Below are 22,930 nucleotides of genomic sequence, written 5' to 3' on the forward strand. Positions count from 1 at the left end.
TGTTGTAGTATTCTAATGCTTACATATATATTTTAGATTTATGTAATCTAAAAATTGTACGCTTTAATAAGTAATTATACGATGCAAGTAATACCAGTAATACTTAATTAGATTTATGTAATCTAAAAATTGTACGCTCACTTTAATAAGTAACAAAAAGTAACAAAACTATAGAATAATTTTTATAGCTCTTTTTTATACGATGCAAGTAGTACCAGTAATACTTAACTAATGCTTACATATATATTTTAGATTTATGTAATCTAAAAATTGTACGCTTTAATAAGTAATTATACGATGCAAGTAATACCAGTAATACTTAATTACATTTATGTAATCTAAAAATTGTACGCTCACTTTAATAAGTAAAAGTTTTTATTTTTATAGCTCTTTTTTATACGATGCAAGTAGTACCAGTAATACTTAATATTCTGTTGTAGTATTCTAATGCTTATATATATATTTTATATTTATGTAATCTAAAAATAAAAATTGTACGCTTACTTTAATGAGTAACAAAAAGTAACAAAACTATATTTTTTATACGATGCAAGTAGTACCAGTAAAGTATTAAAAACGATATATATAAAAATAAAAAAAACTTAACTACTATACTTAATAATATTGTGCAAAACGACATAAAAAGAACTTAAGAACTATTATACTTAATAATATTATGCAAAACGATATAAAAAGAACTTAAGAACTACTATACTTAATAATATTAATTATATCGATAACGAACAACTACTATAATTAATTATAGTAATAATTAATTTATTATAGTAGTTGTTCGTTATCGATATAATTAATATTATTAAGTATAGTATAATTTAAGTATAGTATTTATTTAAGTATAGTAATTAATTTAAGTATAGTATAGTAGTATTTAAGTATAGTATAATAAATTAATTATAGTAATAATTAATTTATTATAGTAGTTGTTCGTTATCGATATAATTAATATTATTAAGTATAGTAGTTCTTAAGTTCTTTTTATATCGTTTTGCATAATATTATTTAGTATAGTAGTTCTTCAGTTCTTTTTATATCGTTTTGCACAATATTATTAAGTATAGTAGTTCTTAAGTTTTTTTTATTATACAACTACTATAATTAATTATAGTAGTAATAACTAACAACTACTATAATTAATTATAGTAGTTGTTAGTTATTGTTACTATAATTAATTATAGTAGTAATAACTAACAACTACTATAATTAATTATAGTAGTTGTTAGTTATTGTTATACCACTTTTAGCGCCTCGACCGCCTTGATCGCCTCGACCGCCTCGACCGCCTCGATAGCCTCGACTGTCTCGATAGCCTCGATAGCCTCGACTGCTCCAAACATTCCTTTGGCGGCCTGCTCTATTCCATCTTTTGGCTAAAATAAAAAATTGTTTATATAAATTGCTATTTCTAAAAAAATAAATATTTTATTATATAGTTGCTATACTTACGTTTCTGCTGTTCCTGCTCTTTCTGTGACGGCTGCGATGGCAGTGGCGGTTGCGATGGCAGTGATGACTGCGATGGCAGTGGCGGCTGCGATGGCAGTAGCGGCTGCGATGGCAATGGCGGCTGCGATTGCAGTGGAGGCTGCGATGGCAGTGGCTGTTGTGATGATGGTGGTGGTGGCTGTAACGGGGGTGGCGGTGGTGGTAATGATGCCAATTGTCGCTGCTGTTCTTCTTGCAGCACAGCTGCATTTATAAGTGTTGTATTATCAGTTTCCGGCATTTGATCGGCTTGTGACACTAAAAGAGAACATATATAGTTAAATATTTTTATTTTAAAATAAACTAGAAATCAGACATACTTCTTTACGTTCTTGAATGATCATTTGTAATAGAATGTGATGAATAATACCTCAAGCGTTGTTAACTTCATGATTAATTGCATTATTTTGCATTATTGTGCATTATTAGCAGACTTATATCTTAATCAATTTAATAATTGCATTATTTTGCATTATTAGTAGACTTATATCTTAATAATTTAATAAAATGACTAACTACTACTAATTTAATTAATTAAATTAATTTAATATCCTGCATTTTTATTAATATTTCTATTTATTTTATGAGTTAAGACATTAAGCTTGCTAACAATCATGAAATTAACAATGATTGAAGTATCATTCATCGCTCATTCTATTACATTTAGGAATATAAAATCTGAATTAGATGGAATTCATTGTTTATATTGTATTAAAATTTCATTGTAATCAAAAGTAAAAATTCGTTTCTTATAATATCATAATGGCTGCGTTCGTCTTGCTCGCTTTTGTACTGAAAGCGTTATTCTAAATTGATGCTTTCAATACAAAAGCGAACAAGACGAATGCAGCCATTATGTGATATTATAAGAAACAAATTTTTACTTCTGATTTTGATACAATAGAAATAATGAATTCCATCTAATTCAGATTTTATATTCTTAAATATAATAGAATGAGCGATGAATGATACTTCAATCATTGTTAATTTCATGATTGTTAGCAAGCTCAATGTCTTAACTCATAAAATGATTAGAAATATTAATAAAGATGCAGAATATTTAATTAATTTCATTAAATTAATAGTAGTTAGTCATTTTATTAAATTGATTAAGATAAGTCTGCTAATAATGCAAAATAATGTAAATAATCACAAAGTTAACAACGCTTGAGGTATTATTCACATTCTATTACATTTAGGATCTGAATTATATGAAATATCATAATGGCTGGATTCATCTTGCTCGCTTTCATGCTGAAAGCATCAGTTTACCTTTCTTGCTCATATGTCGAAGATAGAATAACGCTTTCAGTACAAAAGCGAGCAAGACAAACGCAGCCATTATTTTATATAATATTATAAGAAATTTGCTACTTACTTTTAATATCCTTGATTATTTTCATTGATTCTTGATGATGAAACACAAATCCTTGAATACGTGAAAATCCTTGAATACGTGATGTGATGAAATACACAAACTTGCGAGCGCGAGGCGGAAACAACGTTATTAACGGTAGCGCCATAAATCATCGAAAGGATAGGACAATGATGAGACTCACACGCGTATACCTACAGTATACATAGATGCGGAAAGCGCCACAAACGCGATTCTTGATTGGCTGCGTGGGTCCTGTCTTTTCCATACATAAAAGATGCAATTTTATTGGCTACACATTTCTCGCACCGATTTCTAGTATCGTGGACATTGGTCTTTAGATCTATAATAGGTGTAGTAAATTTTAAGTCGCAAGAAATTGACCAATCAGTAGATTGACAGTAATTATTCTTCTATAATGTCTGATATGGCTTTGTGATTGGCTTATTTTAAGACTGTAGAGATGGTCTTAAATATAAGAATCAACTATGAATACCGGCCTAAGTGATTAATTTCTTGCGGCTTAAAGCTACACCTATTGTAGATCCGATCTTAGCTGACAGGACCCATACACAATCAATCAAGAATCGCGTTTGTGGGGCTTTGCGCATCTTCTGTGTATACGGCATTGTAAGTATACGCGTGTCAGTCTCATCATTGTCGTATGTCGTATTATTTGTACTTATAAATAAGTGATTTCTTAATAAGTGATCAATAAATATAAAAAGAAGAGGAAGAAGCTGTATTATGCAGTTTTTGAGGTATGTGTACTAATTATATATATAAAATAAACTAGAAGGTTTTTACGTTCTTAATAAGATAAGATAAAGGTTATTTGTATTAATTATTATAAAAATGATCTGTAAATATGTTCCCGTGTTAAAATTTCATTGTAATAAGTTAAAGTCATAAAAGTAAAAATATTTTCCCATAATATCATAATATGTAATAGAATGAGCAATGAATAATACTTTAATCATTGTTAATTTTATAATGTTAGCAAATTTATATTAATCAATTTAATAAAATGACTAGAAATTATTAAATATTTAATAAATTTTTTGTCATTTTATGAATCAAAATATTGAGTCTGTTAACATTCATGAAATTAACAATGTTATTTATTATGATTTATTCTAGCAAATTCTAATCTTTAAAATGACATTTATAAACGTAAAATTATTTATCGAGACTTAAAAAAAATTTACATTGCTAAATTTAACATTTTATATATAGAACTCTTGGAGGATCGAGGACTTTGTGGAATTTTGGTGCAGATTTCTCTCAACAGGTAAGTATATTTATTTATTTTAATAAAGGCTGTTGTGCGCCAATACAAGGCTGCTGTGCGCCTATAAAGAGCGGCTGCTGTGCGCCCATACAAGGCTGCTGTGCGCCTATAAAGACCGGCTGCTGTGCGCCCATACAAGGCTGCTGTGCGCCTATAAAGACCGGCTGCTGTGCGCCCATACAAGGCTGCTGTGCGCCCATACAAGGCTGCTGTGCGCCTATAAAGAGCGGCTGCTGTGCGCCCATACAAGGCTGCTGTGCGCCTATAAAGACCGGCTGCTGTGCGCCCATACAAGGCTGCTGTGCGCCTATAAAGACCGGCTGCTGTGCGCCCATACAAGGCTGCTGTGCGCCCATACAAGGCTGCTGTGCGCCTATAAAGAGCGGCTGCTGTGCGCCCATACAAGGCTGCTGTGCGCCTATAAAGACCGGCTGCTGTGCGCCCATACAAGGCTGCTGTGCGCCTATAAAGACCGGCTGCTGTGCGCCCATACAAGGCTGCTGTGCGCCTATAAAGACCGGCTGCTGTGCGCCCATACAAGGCTGTTGTGCGCCTATAAAAATTGGCTGCTGTGCGCCTACAAAAATCGACTGCTGTGCGTCTGTAAGATTGTTGTGTGCCTGTAAGAATATAGAAAATATAGAATAATTTTAATAATATTAATAAAACAAAAATGTCTATCAAAATAGAAAAACAGATGATGTTAAAATCAGATCAAAAAAATATTATTGTTCAAGGTGATTGGTTAAACGATAAACATATGGATCATTTTAACCAACTTTTAAAAAATTGTTCAGATTATAGACCTGAAGAGGTATGGAAATTGCAATGCTTTGAGTATATAAAACCTATACCAGAAAATAAAAAACATACAGATATTACATAGCACAAATTATTGGATATGCAGTTATTATGATAGAAAAAATTTATTTATCTATGATTCATTAAATAACAAAGAGTTGCACAGTGATTATGAAAAGTTCTTAAGACAATTATTTCCAACTTATCCTTTTAATGAGCGGCCTGTCAAGTTTCCTACTGTACAAAAACAACCGAATAGTAATGATTGCGGTGTTTTTGCTATAGCTTTTGCAATTTCATTATTATTTAATATTAAACCTGAAAAAGTGAGATATGATCATAGTTTAATGCGCTCTCATTTAATAAAAATTTTTGAATCTAATGTGATTGAACACTTTCCTCAGGATTTAAATAATACTCTTCAAAAAGTGCTTCCATTAGCAATGATTCAAAAGAGAGAAGCTTTAGCAACTCGTGCACGTATGAGACGTCAAAAAGAGACGGAGGAACAAAAAGCAAATCGATTGTAAAAAAATCGTAAATTTATTACAGAATTACGAAAGAAAAATGAAAATAAACATGAAAATCAAAAAGTTAGTAAGATAAAAACAGAAATTGTACAGATTACGCAGTTATCAGATCAGAAAGATATTATTGTTCAAGGCGGTTGGTTAAACGATGAACATATGGATCATTTTAACCAACTTTTAAAAAATTGTTCACATTATAGACCTGAAGAGACATGGAAATTGCAACGTCTTGAGTATATAAAACCTATACCAGAAGACAAAAAACATATACAGATATTACATAGCACAAATCATTGGATATGCAGTTATTATGATAGAAAAAATTTATTTATCTATGATTCATTAAATAACAAAAAGTTGCACAGTGATTATGAAAAGTTCTTAAGACAATTATTTCCAACTTATCCTTTTAATGAGCGGCCTGTCAAGTTTCCTACTGTACAAAAACAACCGAATAGTAATGATTGCGGTGTTTTTGCTATAGCTTTTGCAATTTCATTATTATTTAATATTAAACCTGAAAAAGTGAGATATGATCATAGTTTAATGCGTTCTCATTTAATAAAAATTTTTAAATCTAATGTGATTGAACACTTCCCTCAGGATTTAAATAATACTCTTCAAAAAGTGCTTCCATTAGCAATAATTAAAAAAAGAGAAGCTTTAGCAACTCGTGCACGTATAAAACGTCAAAAAGAGACGGAGCAACAAAAAGCAAATCGATTGCAAAAAAATCTTGAATTTAAAGAATTACGAAAGAAAAATAAAAATGAATATAAGAATCAAGATCAGTATAAACAAAATGTAGAAAATGTCTTAAAACGGCGTCAATTTGAAAATAATTTGGAAGAAAATTGCGCTAAAAAACGACGTCTATATAAAAAGAAAAATAATTTAGAAAGATGTTGCTCTGAAAAACGGTCTCAAGATAAAAGTGATTTAAAAAATGATTGCGCTAAAAAAAGATTGCGATATGAAGAAGATTTTGTTGAAAAAAGCACACAACAATGCATATTTTATGCTATAGGCTCGCAAAACAAACAAAGTAGACAAAAAATATTACAGCGTAAATGTTGTAACAGACAATATTACGAGAACAAAAGAGAAGAAAGAAGAAAAGAGAATAAAAGCAAATTTGTAATAAATAAATGCAATGTTGCAAATAAAATTGTTAAAAAATATAAAAGTTTTCGGTGTCAGAATTCAACAATAAAACTTCATACTTCTTTGACACACACACAATAATTATTAAAAATATTTCAAATAAATTAAATATTACAGGTCAGATCGAAAAACAATTAGAAGCCGAGAAAATAATACGTTGGTGTATACATATTAGGAACAGTTATATTCGTAAGATGTATAATATATTAGCTGTACTTAAAAAGAAATCAGAAGTATGCTTGACTCTTGTTGATAAGTGTTGTGGAATTAATGAAAAATTAGATGTGTTATGTGGGATATCTAGACACACAGCATCATCTGAAAATTATTTTGTAGAGTCTACATATCGTAATGCAATTTTAGAAGAATCTTTAGTAATGAACATGGAAGGGCAAATTGTAAGTGTGTTACCTTTGATAACAGCACTAGCAAAAAAATCGTGGTCGTGCAGTACCTCATGTAAAATTGACAATCCAGTTTTGATTGAACGATATGAAAAATTTCTTGAAACTGTTAGTACATGTACTGTAAAGAATGTTCCTAGATTGATAGAAAGTATTCGTACATGTACAGTAAAAACATCAAATACGAAACTTGGTCATGCACAGAGTTGCTATATTAATTTCACTATTTGTGGAGCGATGTTTCTACCAATTCTATTGTGTTATCGCCCCATTTTCCGAAAGTGAGAAATATAAGGCGTTTGATTTATCAACTTATAAATTTGTATCAAAAAATGTTGAATTTAGATGAAGCATTAAATTGTGCTGATTTGGAAGCATTAAATAAAACTGTTATTGCTGCACAAGAGAAAGCAGATATATACAAACATCAACAAACCGATGCAATTATAAGTGATGATGATATCTTTTTTAAGCATAAGAATGCGTTTAAAGCCTTGAAAAAACGTCTAATGGATACACCGCGTTATGCTTGTGTATCGTGCGAAAAGCTTTGTTATAAAAAAAATGTTTCTGAAATCATTAAAGCAAAAATAGATAATCCAGTTTGGAAAGATTTAATGATACATGTGAAGAAACAACAAATTAATGCACAATATATATGTATTTATTGTAAACAAAAATTTTGTCAAGGTTTAATGCCTGCGTATTGCATTTTGAATAATCTTTTTACAAATAATGTGCCTGAAGTAATATCATCTCTTAATACATTTGAAAAGATTCTTATACAGAGAGCTAAAGCATTTCAAACTGTTGTTAAAATGACAACTGTTATGAACAAAAAATTACCTGAAAGGCAAATGATACAAAAAGTTAAAGGTAGAACATTTCATTTACCACTTCCTATACAAGAGACATTAAACAAATTATGTTCTAATACCGATGCAATAAATATTAATCATGAATTATATATCTTAGTCAGAGGTATTCCCACAAAATCAAAAATTATATGGGAAGAGATGGTAAATGTTAAAAAAGTATTTGATGCATTAATATGGTTAAAGAATAATAATCCTTTGTATTCTGAAATAATATTACCAAATAGTCATAATGAATTATCTTTGGAAAAATTAAATAATCTGGAATTCCAGATGCAAGAGGATGAAAATGTTGCAAAAGATGTATTGGATGAGGAGCATGTGTCATTAAGTAATAATTTAGAAACCGAAATACAGGGAACAAAAAATCTTGGAGATGCTGCATTCAATCAGCATGAGGCAATGCTAACTCAGGTTATTAATGATGAAAATGATGGTTATTATGAGCAATATACTATATATCCATTATATGAAAAGAGAACAAATAAAACTGCAACAGCTTTATATCAAATGTTAAAAGTCTATGATTTACCTTTGGATAATCGTGAGAAATCTTTGGATTTATTATGTTTTCCAGATTTATATTCTTTTGGTATTAATGGACAGCACGAAACTAGGCAGGTCAAGCTTCATGATCATGAATTTGTTAAATGTCGTTTAATGTCTAAACATCCACAGTATAGATTAAATCAACAATACCTATTCTTTTTGTTAAATAATACGAATATCCGTCAATTAAATCGTGGAATTTTTCATAAGATGAATGTAACTAATCCACAAGTTCGTTATACGGCTGCGGAATATTTAGAAGCAATGTCCAAAGAATTGTTAGAATCCGATTTAACCACAATATTTTCGACACTAAGGAATACGGAACAATTTTGGAGTAAACCGCGAAATAATTTAAATTGTATGACACAACATTACGGACCTGCAACATGGTTTCTAACATTAAGTCCCGCTGAATGGTTATGGGAAGAGTTAGGTGAATATATTCGTGAAGTAAATGGATGGTGCGATTCTTCGGCATGCACCAGTGTACTTGTTGCTAGAGATCCTGTGTCAACATCGAGATTTCTCGATAATACGTTTCGTGCGATGCTTGACTTTATTTGTTCCAAAGATCATCCGATCGGAGAAGTCACTCATTATTTTTGGCGACGAGAATACCAAGGTAGAGGCATACAACATTTTCATTTATTAATTTGGATAAAAAATGCTCCAATTCTTGGTGAATCTTCTATTGAAGAAGTTTCCAAATTTATTTTAAAATATATAAGCTGTAAAATGCCAGATAAAAATATTTCACCATTATTGTATAGACGTGTTAATACGCATCAACGACACAAACATAATGATTACTGTCTCCGTTCTAAAAAAGTTGGACGTAAAGTTGTTCGGAGATGTCGTTTTGGATTTCCTCGTCCTGTCACTGAGACGTTAAGTATAAGAGATGTCACAACTGCCATAGCAGGTAGAAAGCAATTAAAACATAGAAGCAGGCTTTATGATCTTCCGCGAACTGAAGATGAAAGTAATATAAATGATTATAATCCTGTTCTTCTTACTGCATGGGAAGGAAATATGGATATACAATTTATTGGCGAAAAGTCGTCACTGCTTACCTGGTACATTACTAAATATATGAATAAAGCGGGAAAATGTGAGTTGTCTGATACTATTATTAATACGAATAAATCATTGATGAGCTATCTTTGGAGTATTGCCTTGCGATTTACGAGTAATAGAGAATGTGGAGCTCTTGAAGCTGCTGATACATTACTGGGTATTGCTTTATATGGAACTGATCCAAATACAACTATTAGATGGTTAGATGTTAATCGAATAAGATGTAGAAAATTGAAAACTCGTAAAGAGATTGAAGTACTTGATGATCAATCGACAGATATATTTTGTGAATCTTTGATAGATAACCACTATCCACAGAGACCAAAAGAATTAGAATGTATGTCTCTTTATGAGTTTGCAAAATGGTATGATATTACAAAAATCAAACCACAAAATAAGTTTGTTGAATTCTATAAATTTAAAAATGGATATCTTAGACGACGACAGCGTGGATATCTTATTAATCATTATAGATATAATGTTAATACACAACCGGAAAAGTATTTCTTTGCGTTATTACTTCTGTTCGAACTGTGGAGAGAATTAGAAGAGCTTAGAAATGGATGTGATACTTATGCAGAATCATTTCACAAGGTAAAACTACATTTAACAGAAGCATTACAATATCACGAAAAACTAGAAGAATTGCAAAAAGCATTTGAAAATGCTAAAGAGTTAGTGCAGCAACATTTAGATGAAGTACAAAAACATGAGTCGCAAGATGATCCTGACAATCCAATAGGTGTTCAAAATATAGAAGCTGGTGAAGCGATGCAAGATTTTAAGGATCTCGGTGATAAAAATATTAAAGATATTGATGTATCAGAAATGATTGCGAAATTAAATATAGATCAAAAAAGAGTATTCGATAGAGTTATTACTATTATAGAGTCAGATAAATAAATATTGCGATTATATGTTAGTGGAGAAGGTGGTACTGGAAAAAGTTATTTAATTAAAACTGTTAAGTGCTGGATAAAACAAAATCTCAAAAAAGATACTGCTGTAGCAGCACCTACTGGCATAGCAGCGTTTAATATAGACGGTTTGACAGTTCATAGATTGCTTCAATTACCTGTTGAACATGGTAATACTCCTAAATATAAACGATTGTCTGATCATGTGTTAAAACTTTTACGAGCGGAACTTAAAGATGTTATTCTTTTTATAATCGATGAAGTATCAATGATATCTAATTTGACTTTAATGTACATACATCTTCGATTGTCTGAAATATTTGATTCAAGTGATTGTGATGATGGCTGGTTTGGTAAAAGGCATATTCTTTTGTTTGGAGATTTGCTTCAATTGCCTCCTGTACATGAAGATTCTGTCTTTAAAGATTTGTCAAATGAAAAAGTTAACAAATATATCGGTTGCCTACAGACTGTAAATTTGTGGACTACATTATTTGATTACGATGAGTTGACAATTAATATGCGCCAGCAAGAAGATGAGTCTTATCGTGAATTATTGTCAAGAATTCGTATTGGTTTATTAACAAAGTCTGATTATGAAATTTTGGAAAATAGGAAAATATCTTTTACAGAAGATTCCTTCGAATTTAGATTAAATGAATTATGTGATTTTATTAACAATTTGCCATCAGATACCGTTTGTTTATTGCCCACTTGTCACATGTGTGACGTTTTGAATGCTGCAATGTTAAGTCGTATTGCTTCGAAAGAAATATTATTAATTGCTGAAGATACAATTGAATGTATTCCATATATAAAAAAGAAAATATTAAAAGTGTTGGAAAATAATGATGATGATAATTCTAAAACAGCTGGGCTTTCGAAACAAATTGTTATAAAAATTGGAGCAAAAGTTATGATAAGGCGTAATATTGATGCTAGTTTGGGTCTTGTTAATGGTACAATTGCTAAAGTCATTTCAGTTGTACAAGATATTTCTAACGGTTGAAATGGTACGTTGTTTTGCGTGGAGTAACTCGTCGGAGTCAGGAGTTCGGTCGGTTGGGGGCACGCAGAAGAATGCTCGGATGAAATAAATAAAATGTAGTAATAAAACAAGATTTATTTCTTAACTGATGAAGTCTATACTTTACAAATCCGTGTGGATACAGAGCGTTTTAATATGTTGGTTTGAACGCGGTTTATAAATTATCTCGGTGGTGGTGAATAATTGTGACGAGAAAGCGTCAGCGCAAGCGCGGGTGTTGCAGTGGCCCCTAGGCGACTGCGAGCGCGTTGGTCGATGCGTTCGAGCGACGGCGAGGATCGATCGACTGATCGATATGTTCGGCCGCGTGCGCGGTGGTGTCGATGTTTGCCGCTGGTTCGATTAGTTCGCGATTGCCTGCCGGATTTGAGGACCCGATTTTAAGGGGATGAAGACGGGCGCGAAGACGCGCGTATTGCCCGCGTCTCGAAATGGCTGGTGTTTTAACGTGGAGCCGAGTATTCCCGGTGGTATACGGGTAGGCCCGTATGTAAGAATGAAGCCGAGTGCGCTCGGTAATATACGAGTGTGCTCGTATTTAGGTAACGAGACCGAGTATGCTCGGTTATAATACGAGTGCGCTCGTATGCGAGGTAACGAAACCGAGTATGCTCGGTAACGTGCGAGTATGCTCGCACGACGGAACGGAGGACGGTTCCTGGCGGCCGAGTATGCTCGGCAGGAATACGAGTATTCTCGTATCGTGGTCTAGAGCCGAGTATGCTCGGCGAGGATACGGGTGTGCCCGTAACGTGGAAGTGGTTCCTGAGGCCGAGTATGCTCGGTTGGTGCACGAGTATGCTCGTGCTCGTGAGGCTGCTGGACATAGACTTCGAGTATTCTCGAAGGATTACGAGTGCTCTCGCAACAGGACGTTCACTGGCGAGCAGTGAACGGGATCTGGTGGAAAAGCGTACAGCCGGGCCTCTTTTATACCCGGCTGCCGCCCGACTGGCGAAGGATCGGCAAGCATCGGCGGTTTAGCCGGCGGACCCCCACCTGGTAAATTTCGAAAACGGTCGGGTGTGGGGGGCCGTCCGGCGATTGACCGTCGGTGTTTATACGAAAAGTTTATCGGCGCGCGATGCGCCCTTTTTGGCTACGGACGATGTTCGGTCCGTAGCCGTGACGATGCATGCTGCATCGTTACACGGTTATATAGAAAAAATTAAGCTTTTTTTGCCATCAGGTTTAGAATATTTAATTGAAAGAGTAAATGTCAAATTTGCGGTGATGGAGAAAGCATATGTTATTCGAAAACAATTTCCATTGTGTCTAAGTTACGGAATTACTGTTCATAAAAGCCAAGGCCTGAGTTTGCAGAATGCTATTATAGACATAGGTAATTCTGTATTTAGTCACGGCCAAGTTTATGTTGCATTGTCACGAGTAACATCTTCAGATGGATTGCATTTGATCAATTTTGACCCTTCCTCTATAGAAGCTAGTGAAGAAGCTATTGTTGAATATAATCGATTAAAACGAATACACAAATCCAAAACAGATATAATTTCTGTTTCAAAAGAAAAGTATCGTAAAATAAAAGATATTTTATGGGTACAACCCAAAATAATTAGTTCTGTTCAAGAATCACATAAAAAAGTTCGAAAAAATATTACTTGGGTCACGTATGGTTTTCAAAATATAGATAAGGGTTCGTGTTATGCAAATGCAGTATTGCAATGCTTTTTACATTTAAATGTTATTGGAAAACTAATATTTGAGTATGATAAATTAAGTATTTTAGGTATTTTAATAAATCAATATGAAAACAAACAGCCTAACTTGAATACATATGTAATACGACAAAGTTTAGGAGAATTTTTTACCCAAAAATGTTAAACGAGATGCATGTGAATTTCTTATAGCTCTTTGCACGAAATACGATTATATAAAAAATTTAGTTGAGCATCAAGTCACTTCCATTAAATGATGTAAAAATTGTCATAATACGACGACTATTGTTAATAAAAATATCCTTCTTTCAATTCCTGTTAATAAACGGAAGAAAAAAAGTTTCGATCTTAATGAATTATTAAATGTAACATTTTCTCATTGGTGTCAATTACACAACGAATCATGTGAAAATTGTACAGGAAATGACATATTATGTAAAAGTGAATTAATATTAACCGGAGATATAATTGTCATGCATTTAATAACAATTCAAGACGGTATATCAACAAAAACAGATAAGTTTACTTTACGTGCTATCCCAACAACTAAAATAAATATTGCTGGACAATTCTACAAAGTTATGAGTGCTATATTCCATCATGGATCATGTATCGAAAATGGTCATTACACAAGTATATGTAGAGAAGAAATGTCTAATACTTGGATTGAAGCTGACGATGCGCAAATTAGAAAAAGACAATGGCCTAGAGGCGCTAAAGATATCTGTATCATTTTCTTACAGAAAATTGATAAGTAATTGGTGGTATTATTTGATCATATCTTTTGATAATAAATGGTAAAAAGAATTGTCATATATAATCAAATATTTTATTAAAATATGTTCACTGATGACGAAAATCTTTATGGATAATCAAATATATGTAAAAAAAAAGAAAATAAAGAAAGTTAAGCCAATGACGCTTAAATATTAGACAAATACAATGGCCTAGAAACGATTTGTTTGATATTTACATAATTATATATAACTTTGTATTATTGCAACATTAATCAAAGAGGACCGTTTTATATGACGGGGGTGGTGGTGGAACTCTTTAGCAAAATCTAATTAATTATTTCACAATTGTTATTTCACTCTGAAATATCAATATAAAGGCCGGTATTCATAGTCCGTTCTTATATTTAAGATTGTCTTAAGTATTGTCTTAAAATGCTACGAACCAATCAAAAAGCCATATTAGTATCTTAAGACGACGATGACGACGACTTAAGACGATCTTAAATATAAGAAATGACTATGAATACCGGCCAAAGTTTATATATTTAGTAATATTTTTACTGAAAAAAAGAAATGATATCCATCAATCAACAAATTACCTTTTTAAAAAAAGGTAAAAAAAAGGCGCCAAGTACACGCAAATCTTCCAAAAAAAAGTTGTTGTATACACGCAAACCTTCCAAAAAAAGTTGTATATATCAACACGCAAACCTTACAAAAAAGTTATATATTTTATATCAACAAATTACCTTTTTAAAAAAAGGTAAAGAAAAGGCGCCAAGTACACGCAAATCTTCAAAAAAAAAGTTGTTGTATACACGCAAATCTCCCAAAAAAAGTTGTTGTATATATATATCTCCCAAAAAAAGTTGTTGTATATATATACAAAAAAAGTTGTTGTATATATCAACACGCAAACCTTACAAAAAAGTTGTATATTTTATATCAATCAACAAATTACCTTTTTAAAAAAAGGTAAAGAAAAGGCGCCAAGTACACGCAAATCTTCCAAAAAAAAGTTGTTGTATACACGCAAACCTCCCAAAAAAAGTTGTTGTATACACGCAAACCTCCCAAAAAAAGTTGTTGTATATATATACCAAAAAAAGTTGTTGTATACACGCAAACCTCCCAAAAATTTGTTTGCGTGTATACAACAACTCTTTTTGGGAGGTTTGCGTGTATACAACAACTTTTTTTGGGAAGTTTGCGTGTATACAACAACTTTTTTTTGGAAGATTTGCGTGTACTTGGCGCCTTTTCTTTACCTTTTTTTAAAAAGGTAATTTGTTGATTGATATAAAATATACAACTTTTTTGTAAGGTTTGCGTGTTGATATATACAACAACTTTTTTTGTATATATATACAACAACTTTTTTTGGGAGGTATATATATACAACAACTTTTTTTGGGAGGTTTGCGTGTATACAACAACTTTTTTTTTGAAGATTTGCGTGTACTTGGCGCCTTTTCTTTACCTTTTTTTAAAAAGGTAATTTGTTGATATAAAATATACAACTTTTTTGTAAGGTTTGCGTGTTGATATATACAACTTTTTTTGGAAGGTTTGCGTGTATACAACAACTTTTTTTTGGAAGGTTTGCGTGTACTTGGCGCCTTTTTTTTACCTTTTTTTAAAAAGGTAATTTGTTGATTGATGGATATCATTTCTTTTTTTCAGTAAAAATATTACTAAATATATAAACTTTGGCCGGTATTCATAGTCATTTCTTATATTTAAGATCGTCTTAAGTCGTCGTCATCGTCGTCTTAAGATACTAATATGGCTTTTTGATTGGTTCGTAGCATTTTAAGACAATACTTAAGACAATCTTAAATATAAGAACGGACTATGAATACCGGCCTTTATATTGATATTTCAGAGTGAAATAACAATTGTGAAATAATTAATTAGATTTTGCTAAAGAGTTCCACCACCACCCCCGTCATATAAAACGGTCCTCTTTGATTAATGTTGCAATAATACAAAGTTATATATAATTATGTAAATATCAAACAAATCGTTTCTAGGCCATTGTATTTGTCTAATTTAAGCGTCATTGGCTTAACTTTCTTTATTTTCTTTTTTTTTACATATATTTGATTATCCATAAAGATTTTCGTCATCAGTGAACATATTTTAATAAAATATTTGATTATATATGACAATTCTTTTTACCATTTATTATCAAAAGATATGATCAAATAATACCACCAATTACTTATCAATTTTCTGTAAGAAAATGATACAGATATCTTTAGCGCCTCTAGGCCATTGTCTTTTTCTAATTTGCGCATCGTCAGCTTCAATCCAAGTATTAGACATTTCTTCTCTACATATACTTGTGTAATGACCATTTTCGATACATGATCCATGATGGAATATAGCACTCATAACTTTGTAGAATTGTCCAGCAATATTTATTTTAGTTGTTGGGATAGCACGTAAAGTAAACTTATCTGTTTTTGTTGATATACCGTCTTGAATTGTTATTAAATGCATGACAATTATATCTCCGGTTAATATTAATTCACTTTTACATAATATGTCATTTTCTGTACAATTTTCACATGATTCGTTGTGTAATTGACACCAATGAGAAAATGTTACATTTAATAATTCATTAAGATCGAAACTTTTTTTCTTCCGTTTATTAACAGGAATTGAAAGAAGGATATTTTTATTAACAATAGTCGTCGTATTATGACAATTTTTACATCGTTTAATGGAAGTGACTTGATGCTCAACTAAATTTTTTATATAATCGTATTTCGTGCAAAGAGCTTGCGACGTGAACTAGCCTCGGAATCACGCCAGATCCGAGGGAGCACGCCCAATGGAAATCGGTACTCGAGGCATCGGCAATAACTGCTCGACTCGGTAACTTACGGTATCAGAAACAGATGCTTAATTCGGTAACTCGCGGTACTCCACGCTCGTCGGGAGCAAGGTAACTCGCGAAATCGGCAATAACTGCACGATTCGGTAACTCGCGGTACTCCACACAATTCGGGAGCAAGGTAACTCACGCGATAACGGTAACCGGAAATAGGCGCCAGGTGCGAATAATCGCACCGCGGTATCGGTAACTTTAATAGTTCTCAAAATTTGCGCGGTCGCTCCCCGCTCAGTATGGCAGAGGGGCGCAGTTCTTTTACTTAACGTAGATATCTGGAGTGAGAGGCGAACACAAGGACAACTCAATACTTAATAGTTAACAATAATGTATTTCCATAATTTGGCTTACAAGGGTAAAGATGTGCAGCGTTCGGCCTGAGCCGATACGGCGGAGACGGTTCAATGCGGTAGCAGGGCCATTCGCCCAATTACTCGATAACAAGAATAAAGTTAGACAAATACGCGAAATCACGGAGATGCGATCACGATAGTTCGCCGCTGATCCGACTCTATCCGGTAAACACGGGACTTATACTCTGATCATTCGATACGGCCGGTGAAGGCCAAATAAACAGACTTTAAGCGACGGGAGCCTAACGGCCGGGACTGAGATGTCGCGGAACGGCTATTTTTCGCGGGCTTTCCCGTTTCTCGCCGAGACGCGAACTTGGCGGTAACCGCAATCTCGCGGAGAACGTTCCCGGATCAAAATCCGCCCGCAGACATTCACGGTACTTCCGGTACGGTGATAACGCGGCAAACGGTAACGGAGCGGTATCGCAAGAAAACGGTAGCAATCGGTTTTTCTTTTCTTTTAAAAGACGGTAACGGCAGGACGGTACGGTAACTAAACGAACGGTAACGAAACGGCAACGAGAAAAGACTGTCGGCGCTGAATTCCCACAAGACAGAGAGACTGTTACGCGATATCCGGGGCCGGCTGGACATGCGGTAATTGAGCGTAATTGAGCGCTCACGATATCAAACACTACGGTTAATGTGAGAGACACTACATATTAAACGAACTCACGCTACCAGCCATCACCGGACGGAACTCTACGGCTACCCGAGAGGCGGCTTACAACGATTGGACGTCCTCGGCGTCTTCGGTGTCGTCGGGCTGAGTCCCTGATGTCGTCCTCGCGCACTTGTGTCACACCGAACAGTGACTCTTCTCGGCTCTGCCTCTAGGTCCTTTCAGATTCGCGTCGCCTTCCTGCGCATCCTGCCGATTTTTCCGAAAAGGGGGGCCCCTGAGAACCGCCCACAGTTCATCCAGGGCGCCCCCTTCCGCTCACTGTGGTTTCCTCAAGTCTTTCGGCTGATAACGTGTCGGTAAGTCGATGTTCCCGGAAGAGACTGGTTAGGCTGGCCGGGCCATACTCCGGTCCTTCCGGGTGCAGCATCTTCGGGGTCCTCGAAGCCGTCTGCAGCCGGGCGAGGTCCGCTGCTGCGTGTCTTTGTGTTGCTTTTGACTTTGTGGCTGAAACCAAAGCGGAGTTAGATAGGGCTTGGATGGCGGAGGCGACGGAATCGCGGTACCTGACCTTTTTCGTGGGGTCACTAACGCGTGGCCCCTGCGGATGATCCCCCGGTGTCCGGCTTCCCTGGCGATGCTGTCTTCGCCCTGAGGCACAAAACACGCAACGCCGCCCGCACGGGGTCTCGCCTTACAACTCAAAAACGGTATTACGGTACAAAAACAGGAATTACAATACAAACGACGCGCAAAAATTGTGGAGTCTCGCAGGTTGCTCTCTCCACGCGAGGAGCAACACCAGGGCTCCTTGCTCCCTCGGCCGGGCTATCGCCCTTGTGACGGCGCTCGAAAAGCGTCACGTCACAAGCTATAAGAAATTCACATGCATCTCGTTTAACATTTTTGGAGAAAAATTCTCCTAAACTTTGTCGTATTACATATGTATTCAAGTTAGGCAGTTTGTTTTCATATTGATTTATTAAAATATTTCCTTTACTTCATTCTCTATGATTGGATTATAATAATTTTATTTTTACATATTAAAAAATTTTAATTAAAAATGATTTAAATAATGTCGATTTTATTTCATAATTAAAATTAATGATATGCACAGAACCGAAACAAGTGCTTTCGCATATAAACTTGTTAAAATAATTACTTCGTTCAGAATATACATTTTTTGGGAATAAAAAAGTCTTTCTCTTTATTCGTTAACGGTTCGACTTCATATAGATATTCATAATATTTATTAATGTGCTGTAGAATAATACTGCGTACACAAATCTTTGATAATTTGCAGAAAAAGATGACTAAAACGTAAACAATTGTAATTTTTACGGACGAAGATACTGTGAAAGCAGTTCCATCTACTTGGATAATTGATAACAAGTGTTACTGGCCGTCACTTACTTTTAAAAGTTAACTGCTGCAATTAAAAATCATGAGGAACCAAATATTTGTTGGCCATCATATCCTATTCGGATTATATGAAATGGAACTTTCGGTGAATATATTACATATTATGTTTTCTTAGTAAACTAATTGAAAATCCATTTTTATTGTATATCCTGTAATATTATGTCGTTTATTTTATTTTAGCCAATTTTTCGAAGGCAACAGAAAAATGTAGCAAAACTCAAAATTTTTTTGATGTACATTCTGATGTGTCCAGTAGGTTACCCAGTACTAAAAAAAGGAAAGTAATAAGGTAAACCTATGGCTCTGCATTTAAGGAGAATAATTCATCGTCATCAGACGATAACAACAATTATAACAATTTGTCTAAGTCCAATAATAAAAATTTGTCTAAATTACCGAGTCCTCCACATTTAACGAATGGTTTGTATGCATTTATGTATTTGATACATTTTATAAAAAGTTTTACCACCTTATAAATAAAATAAAACAGCGAACAATTTACGAATTTAAAATACACTTTTAAATTGTTTAACCCTTAATTGTTTTCTTTCATAAGTCAGTATAAAAACAATGAAAAAAAAAGTACTGATAAAACTAATATTGATAACATTAATACATTGCCAAGTACTTCAAAGGAACTTTCAAGAAATCTCAAAATTATATGGTAAATTATTTTTCATAATACAAAATTATTGATAACTTTTTTCAAAATGTAAAGATATACATAGGTCAGTATTCAGAAACGCGCTTAAAAATGTTAGCGTGTTACTATCCAATAGAAGAATTTGTTTTACATAATACAAATTCTTTTGACAACGCGTTAACATCTTTATAAGTGCGTTCTGAATACTGACTATATAATATACTTTTTATGTGATATATACTTTTTCCAAATGTAAAAATATATACTATACTTATTGTGGCGGCTCACCACCATACCGCTGTACTGAAGCGGCATAGTACGCCGCGGCGCCGCTACGCGCCGCAGGGCTTCTACCGAGTTATGAGCCTGCCGATACACCACCAGGTTGCGCAGGCGGTGTAAGGCTTTCTCGCGATCGAGGATCGATCGAAGCCGTATAAAAGAGCTTCGCCGCAAGCTTTTCCTCATTCATTCGCTTCAAGGCGAGCTCTTAACAAAGGGCCCTTGAACGGAGTCACAGTTCTGCTTCAAAGAGCGCAACCAGCAAGTCTTCTCGACTTTTCACAGTGCTTGGGAAGGCACGGAAGCGAGAGACTCAGTCCCAGCTCCGACCGCACACCTCACGTAGGGATGTGCATCTCCGGTCAGCTGACGCACCAGCATCGTCGTCGCCACCACAGACTCTACAGCGGAAAACAATTCCTTTAGAGTTCTGTGCCCGGTTGACTCGGCCCCCACGGGACACTCACGTACCAGGGGACATCCGAATGCGAAGGCCTCTCTCTCCTCGGCTCGCAGACTCACTTGCGCCACCGAGAGCCGGACGGTCGCAGCGCATGGCACAATGGAGACATACTCCACCGCAACGCAAACCTCGCCGCCTAAGGCTTGCTCACAGAGCAACTACCATGTAGAGGATCACTTTCCGCACGGAATACTTCCGGCATATGGGAAAGGGAAGCAACATGCACCCTCACAAGAATCGTCCTTTTTAGGACCCGATTCCAATCACGCCGATGCGGCCGGTAATATATTACCGCGCCCGTCAATTTTCATTCTAAACTCGTGGCCTTACACTTTGCCGCGAATGCGCCGCTGGCGCACTCAAAGTACTAAACACACCAACTGTATATACATACTTCTCTCTGACAAAGAAATAAACACATTTCTACACAATTGACTCTATCTCACTTCTCACCAGTTCGAACACATTCTTGAGGCATTACGCCCATACTTATAATATACTTTTTTATAAATCTTAAAGATAAAGAAGATTTGAACGGCACTGATCAATCATTCACTGATGAATGCAACTGTTTAGTGCATTTAAAACATTGTGGTATATATTTAATAACTTGAGCGCTAATAGGGCACTAACATAATGAAACATATAAATACTAGGAAATAACATAGGAAAGAAAGAGAGAGAAGATAGAAAGAAATAGCTTCTCTCTCTTTCTTTCCTATGCTATTCTCTGTTCTTATTCCTTTTATTTTTCATTTTGTTAAAACCCATACACGTTATCTTTAATTGATGATTAATTAACGATGACGTATAACAAAACTCTTTAATTTATTTTAGATAAATTTAGAAAATTTAGGCTTAATTTCTGTTCGCGGATTAATGCTGCGACATGCAGGGTCTGGGTCATTGTACTCATACCAGTACATACCAGATTTTATGTAAGCAATATAGTGTCCCGGAGACCAATAGACTAAACCAGTCAGCAAATGGTGGTTAACAATATTGTTTTTATTTTTTATCTCGATAGTTTTAGCGATTGAATCAAGATCGTGGCGAATTTCAGTATTCCTTACTGTGTACGTATTATCAGTGAGGACGCATGTGTCGATTATCACATGTGGTCCATATTCAACTTCGTCACTAATGCTACTTTTGCACGTTTGCATAGTTTACATGTCCGTTTCATTATTTGGCCATTATCAATTGCTTTCTGCATTAAACCAAAGCCTTGGCATAAAAGTACGTCAACATTAACGCTAAGGGTAACTTTTGAGTTACTAAAATTATATCCGCATGAGCAGGAACCTTTTATTTTGCAGCTAGGAATATCTACAAATAGATACTCGGCTAAGTGGACTACATTGCATTCAGTATTTAATTGTTTTAAAGTTCTCGTAAACCATTTTACCGCATCCCTAAAAAGTTCAATACTGGAAAGTATTTCTGCTCTCTCTTTGTAACACTTCATCGTTAGTAGTTTTTCACCATGCAATACTTTCAGAGCTAATCTTGTCGTCTGATTTGTTGATTTTGAAAGTTTCTCGTAATACTCTGTATTCGATGCAATGCTACTCATTATTACTTGAAATAGCGAATCAAACACGCAAGTACACTTTACATTGAGCTTATATTTTCCCATACATACAGATTTACAAAAAGAGCCATTCTTGAAGATAGGAAGCTTAGATACCAGCGAATCTTTTATGAATATCCATTCAGGGTATTTTTCCAAATACGTTGGCTTGGATTTCTTTTTTACCGGTGATTCTTTTGGTTTGGCGGTTTTCATTGATTCCTTAGCGATTAATCCACGTCAATTCTCACACGTATTCTAAAGATTACACGAATCAAGAGTACTCGACGAAACGTCATTATTAGTCATTATTTCTATTGACAAGATAGCATTGTTCTCGCTGGTTAACTTTGATTCGTTTCTTGAACTTTGTAACAGATTTCGATGTTCAGAATCAATTTCCGAAACAAAGTAATCATAGTCTCGTATATGTATATATCACAATACTCAAAAACATCTATTTCTTCCTGCTGGAGAACAGATTCTTTTATAATGTCGTTGTTAATGGATGGCAGGTCACTTTCGTGTGAGGCAAGTATCAGTTTACTCTCCAGGTGATCTAAATGTTGGAGGACGAACTTATCAATTCGTATTGGCAATTGATTTTTAAACGCCCGATTTTTCAGGTCATTAAATTGACTCGACCGACGAGGATGTAGCTATCGTTGAACCTATCTCAAAATGTGGTCGCATAATACCGTTTAAAGTGGTAGATACGGG

The 22,930-nt window shown here is 34.5% G+C and overlaps 2 protein-coding genes and 1 pseudogene across 2 annotated transcripts; 2 read left to right on the forward strand and 1 right to left on the reverse strand.

Annotated features, from left to right (window-relative positions):
- Positions 1-71: 71 nt before the first annotated feature.
- Positions 72-3,040, reverse strand: LOC136999079 (uncharacterized). The gene is made up of 3 exons (XM_067352550.1): positions 2,882-3,040; positions 1,465-1,761; positions 72-1,388 (listed from the first exon to the last, which is right to left on the reverse strand). Exons 1-3 carry the CDS (start codon positions 3,024-3,026, stop codon positions 1,222-1,224), a joined length of 609 nt encoding a protein of 202 aa, XP_067208651.1. The 5' UTR covers positions 3,027-3,040; the 3' UTR covers positions 72-1,221.
- A 3,055-nt stretch (positions 3,041-6,095) lies between these two features.
- On the forward strand, positions 6,096-12,146 carry LOC136999076 (uncharacterized; annotated as a pseudogene).
- Positions 12,147-12,668: 522 nt separating this feature from the next.
- Positions 12,669-13,550, forward strand: LOC136998721 (uncharacterized). The gene has a single exon (XM_067351818.1). The coding sequence runs from the start codon at positions 12,669-12,671 to the stop codon at positions 13,377-13,379; it is 711 nt and encodes a 236-aa protein (XP_067207919.1). The 3' UTR covers positions 13,380-13,550.
- The last annotated feature ends 9,380 nt before the right edge of the window (positions 13,551-22,930 follow it).

Source organism: Linepithema humile, chromosome 3 (assembly GCF_040581485.1).
Source record: "Linepithema humile isolate Giens D197 chromosome 3, Lhum_UNIL_v1.0, whole genome shotgun sequence".
Lineage (NCBI taxonomy): Eukaryota > Metazoa > Arthropoda > Insecta > Hymenoptera > Formicidae > Linepithema > Linepithema humile.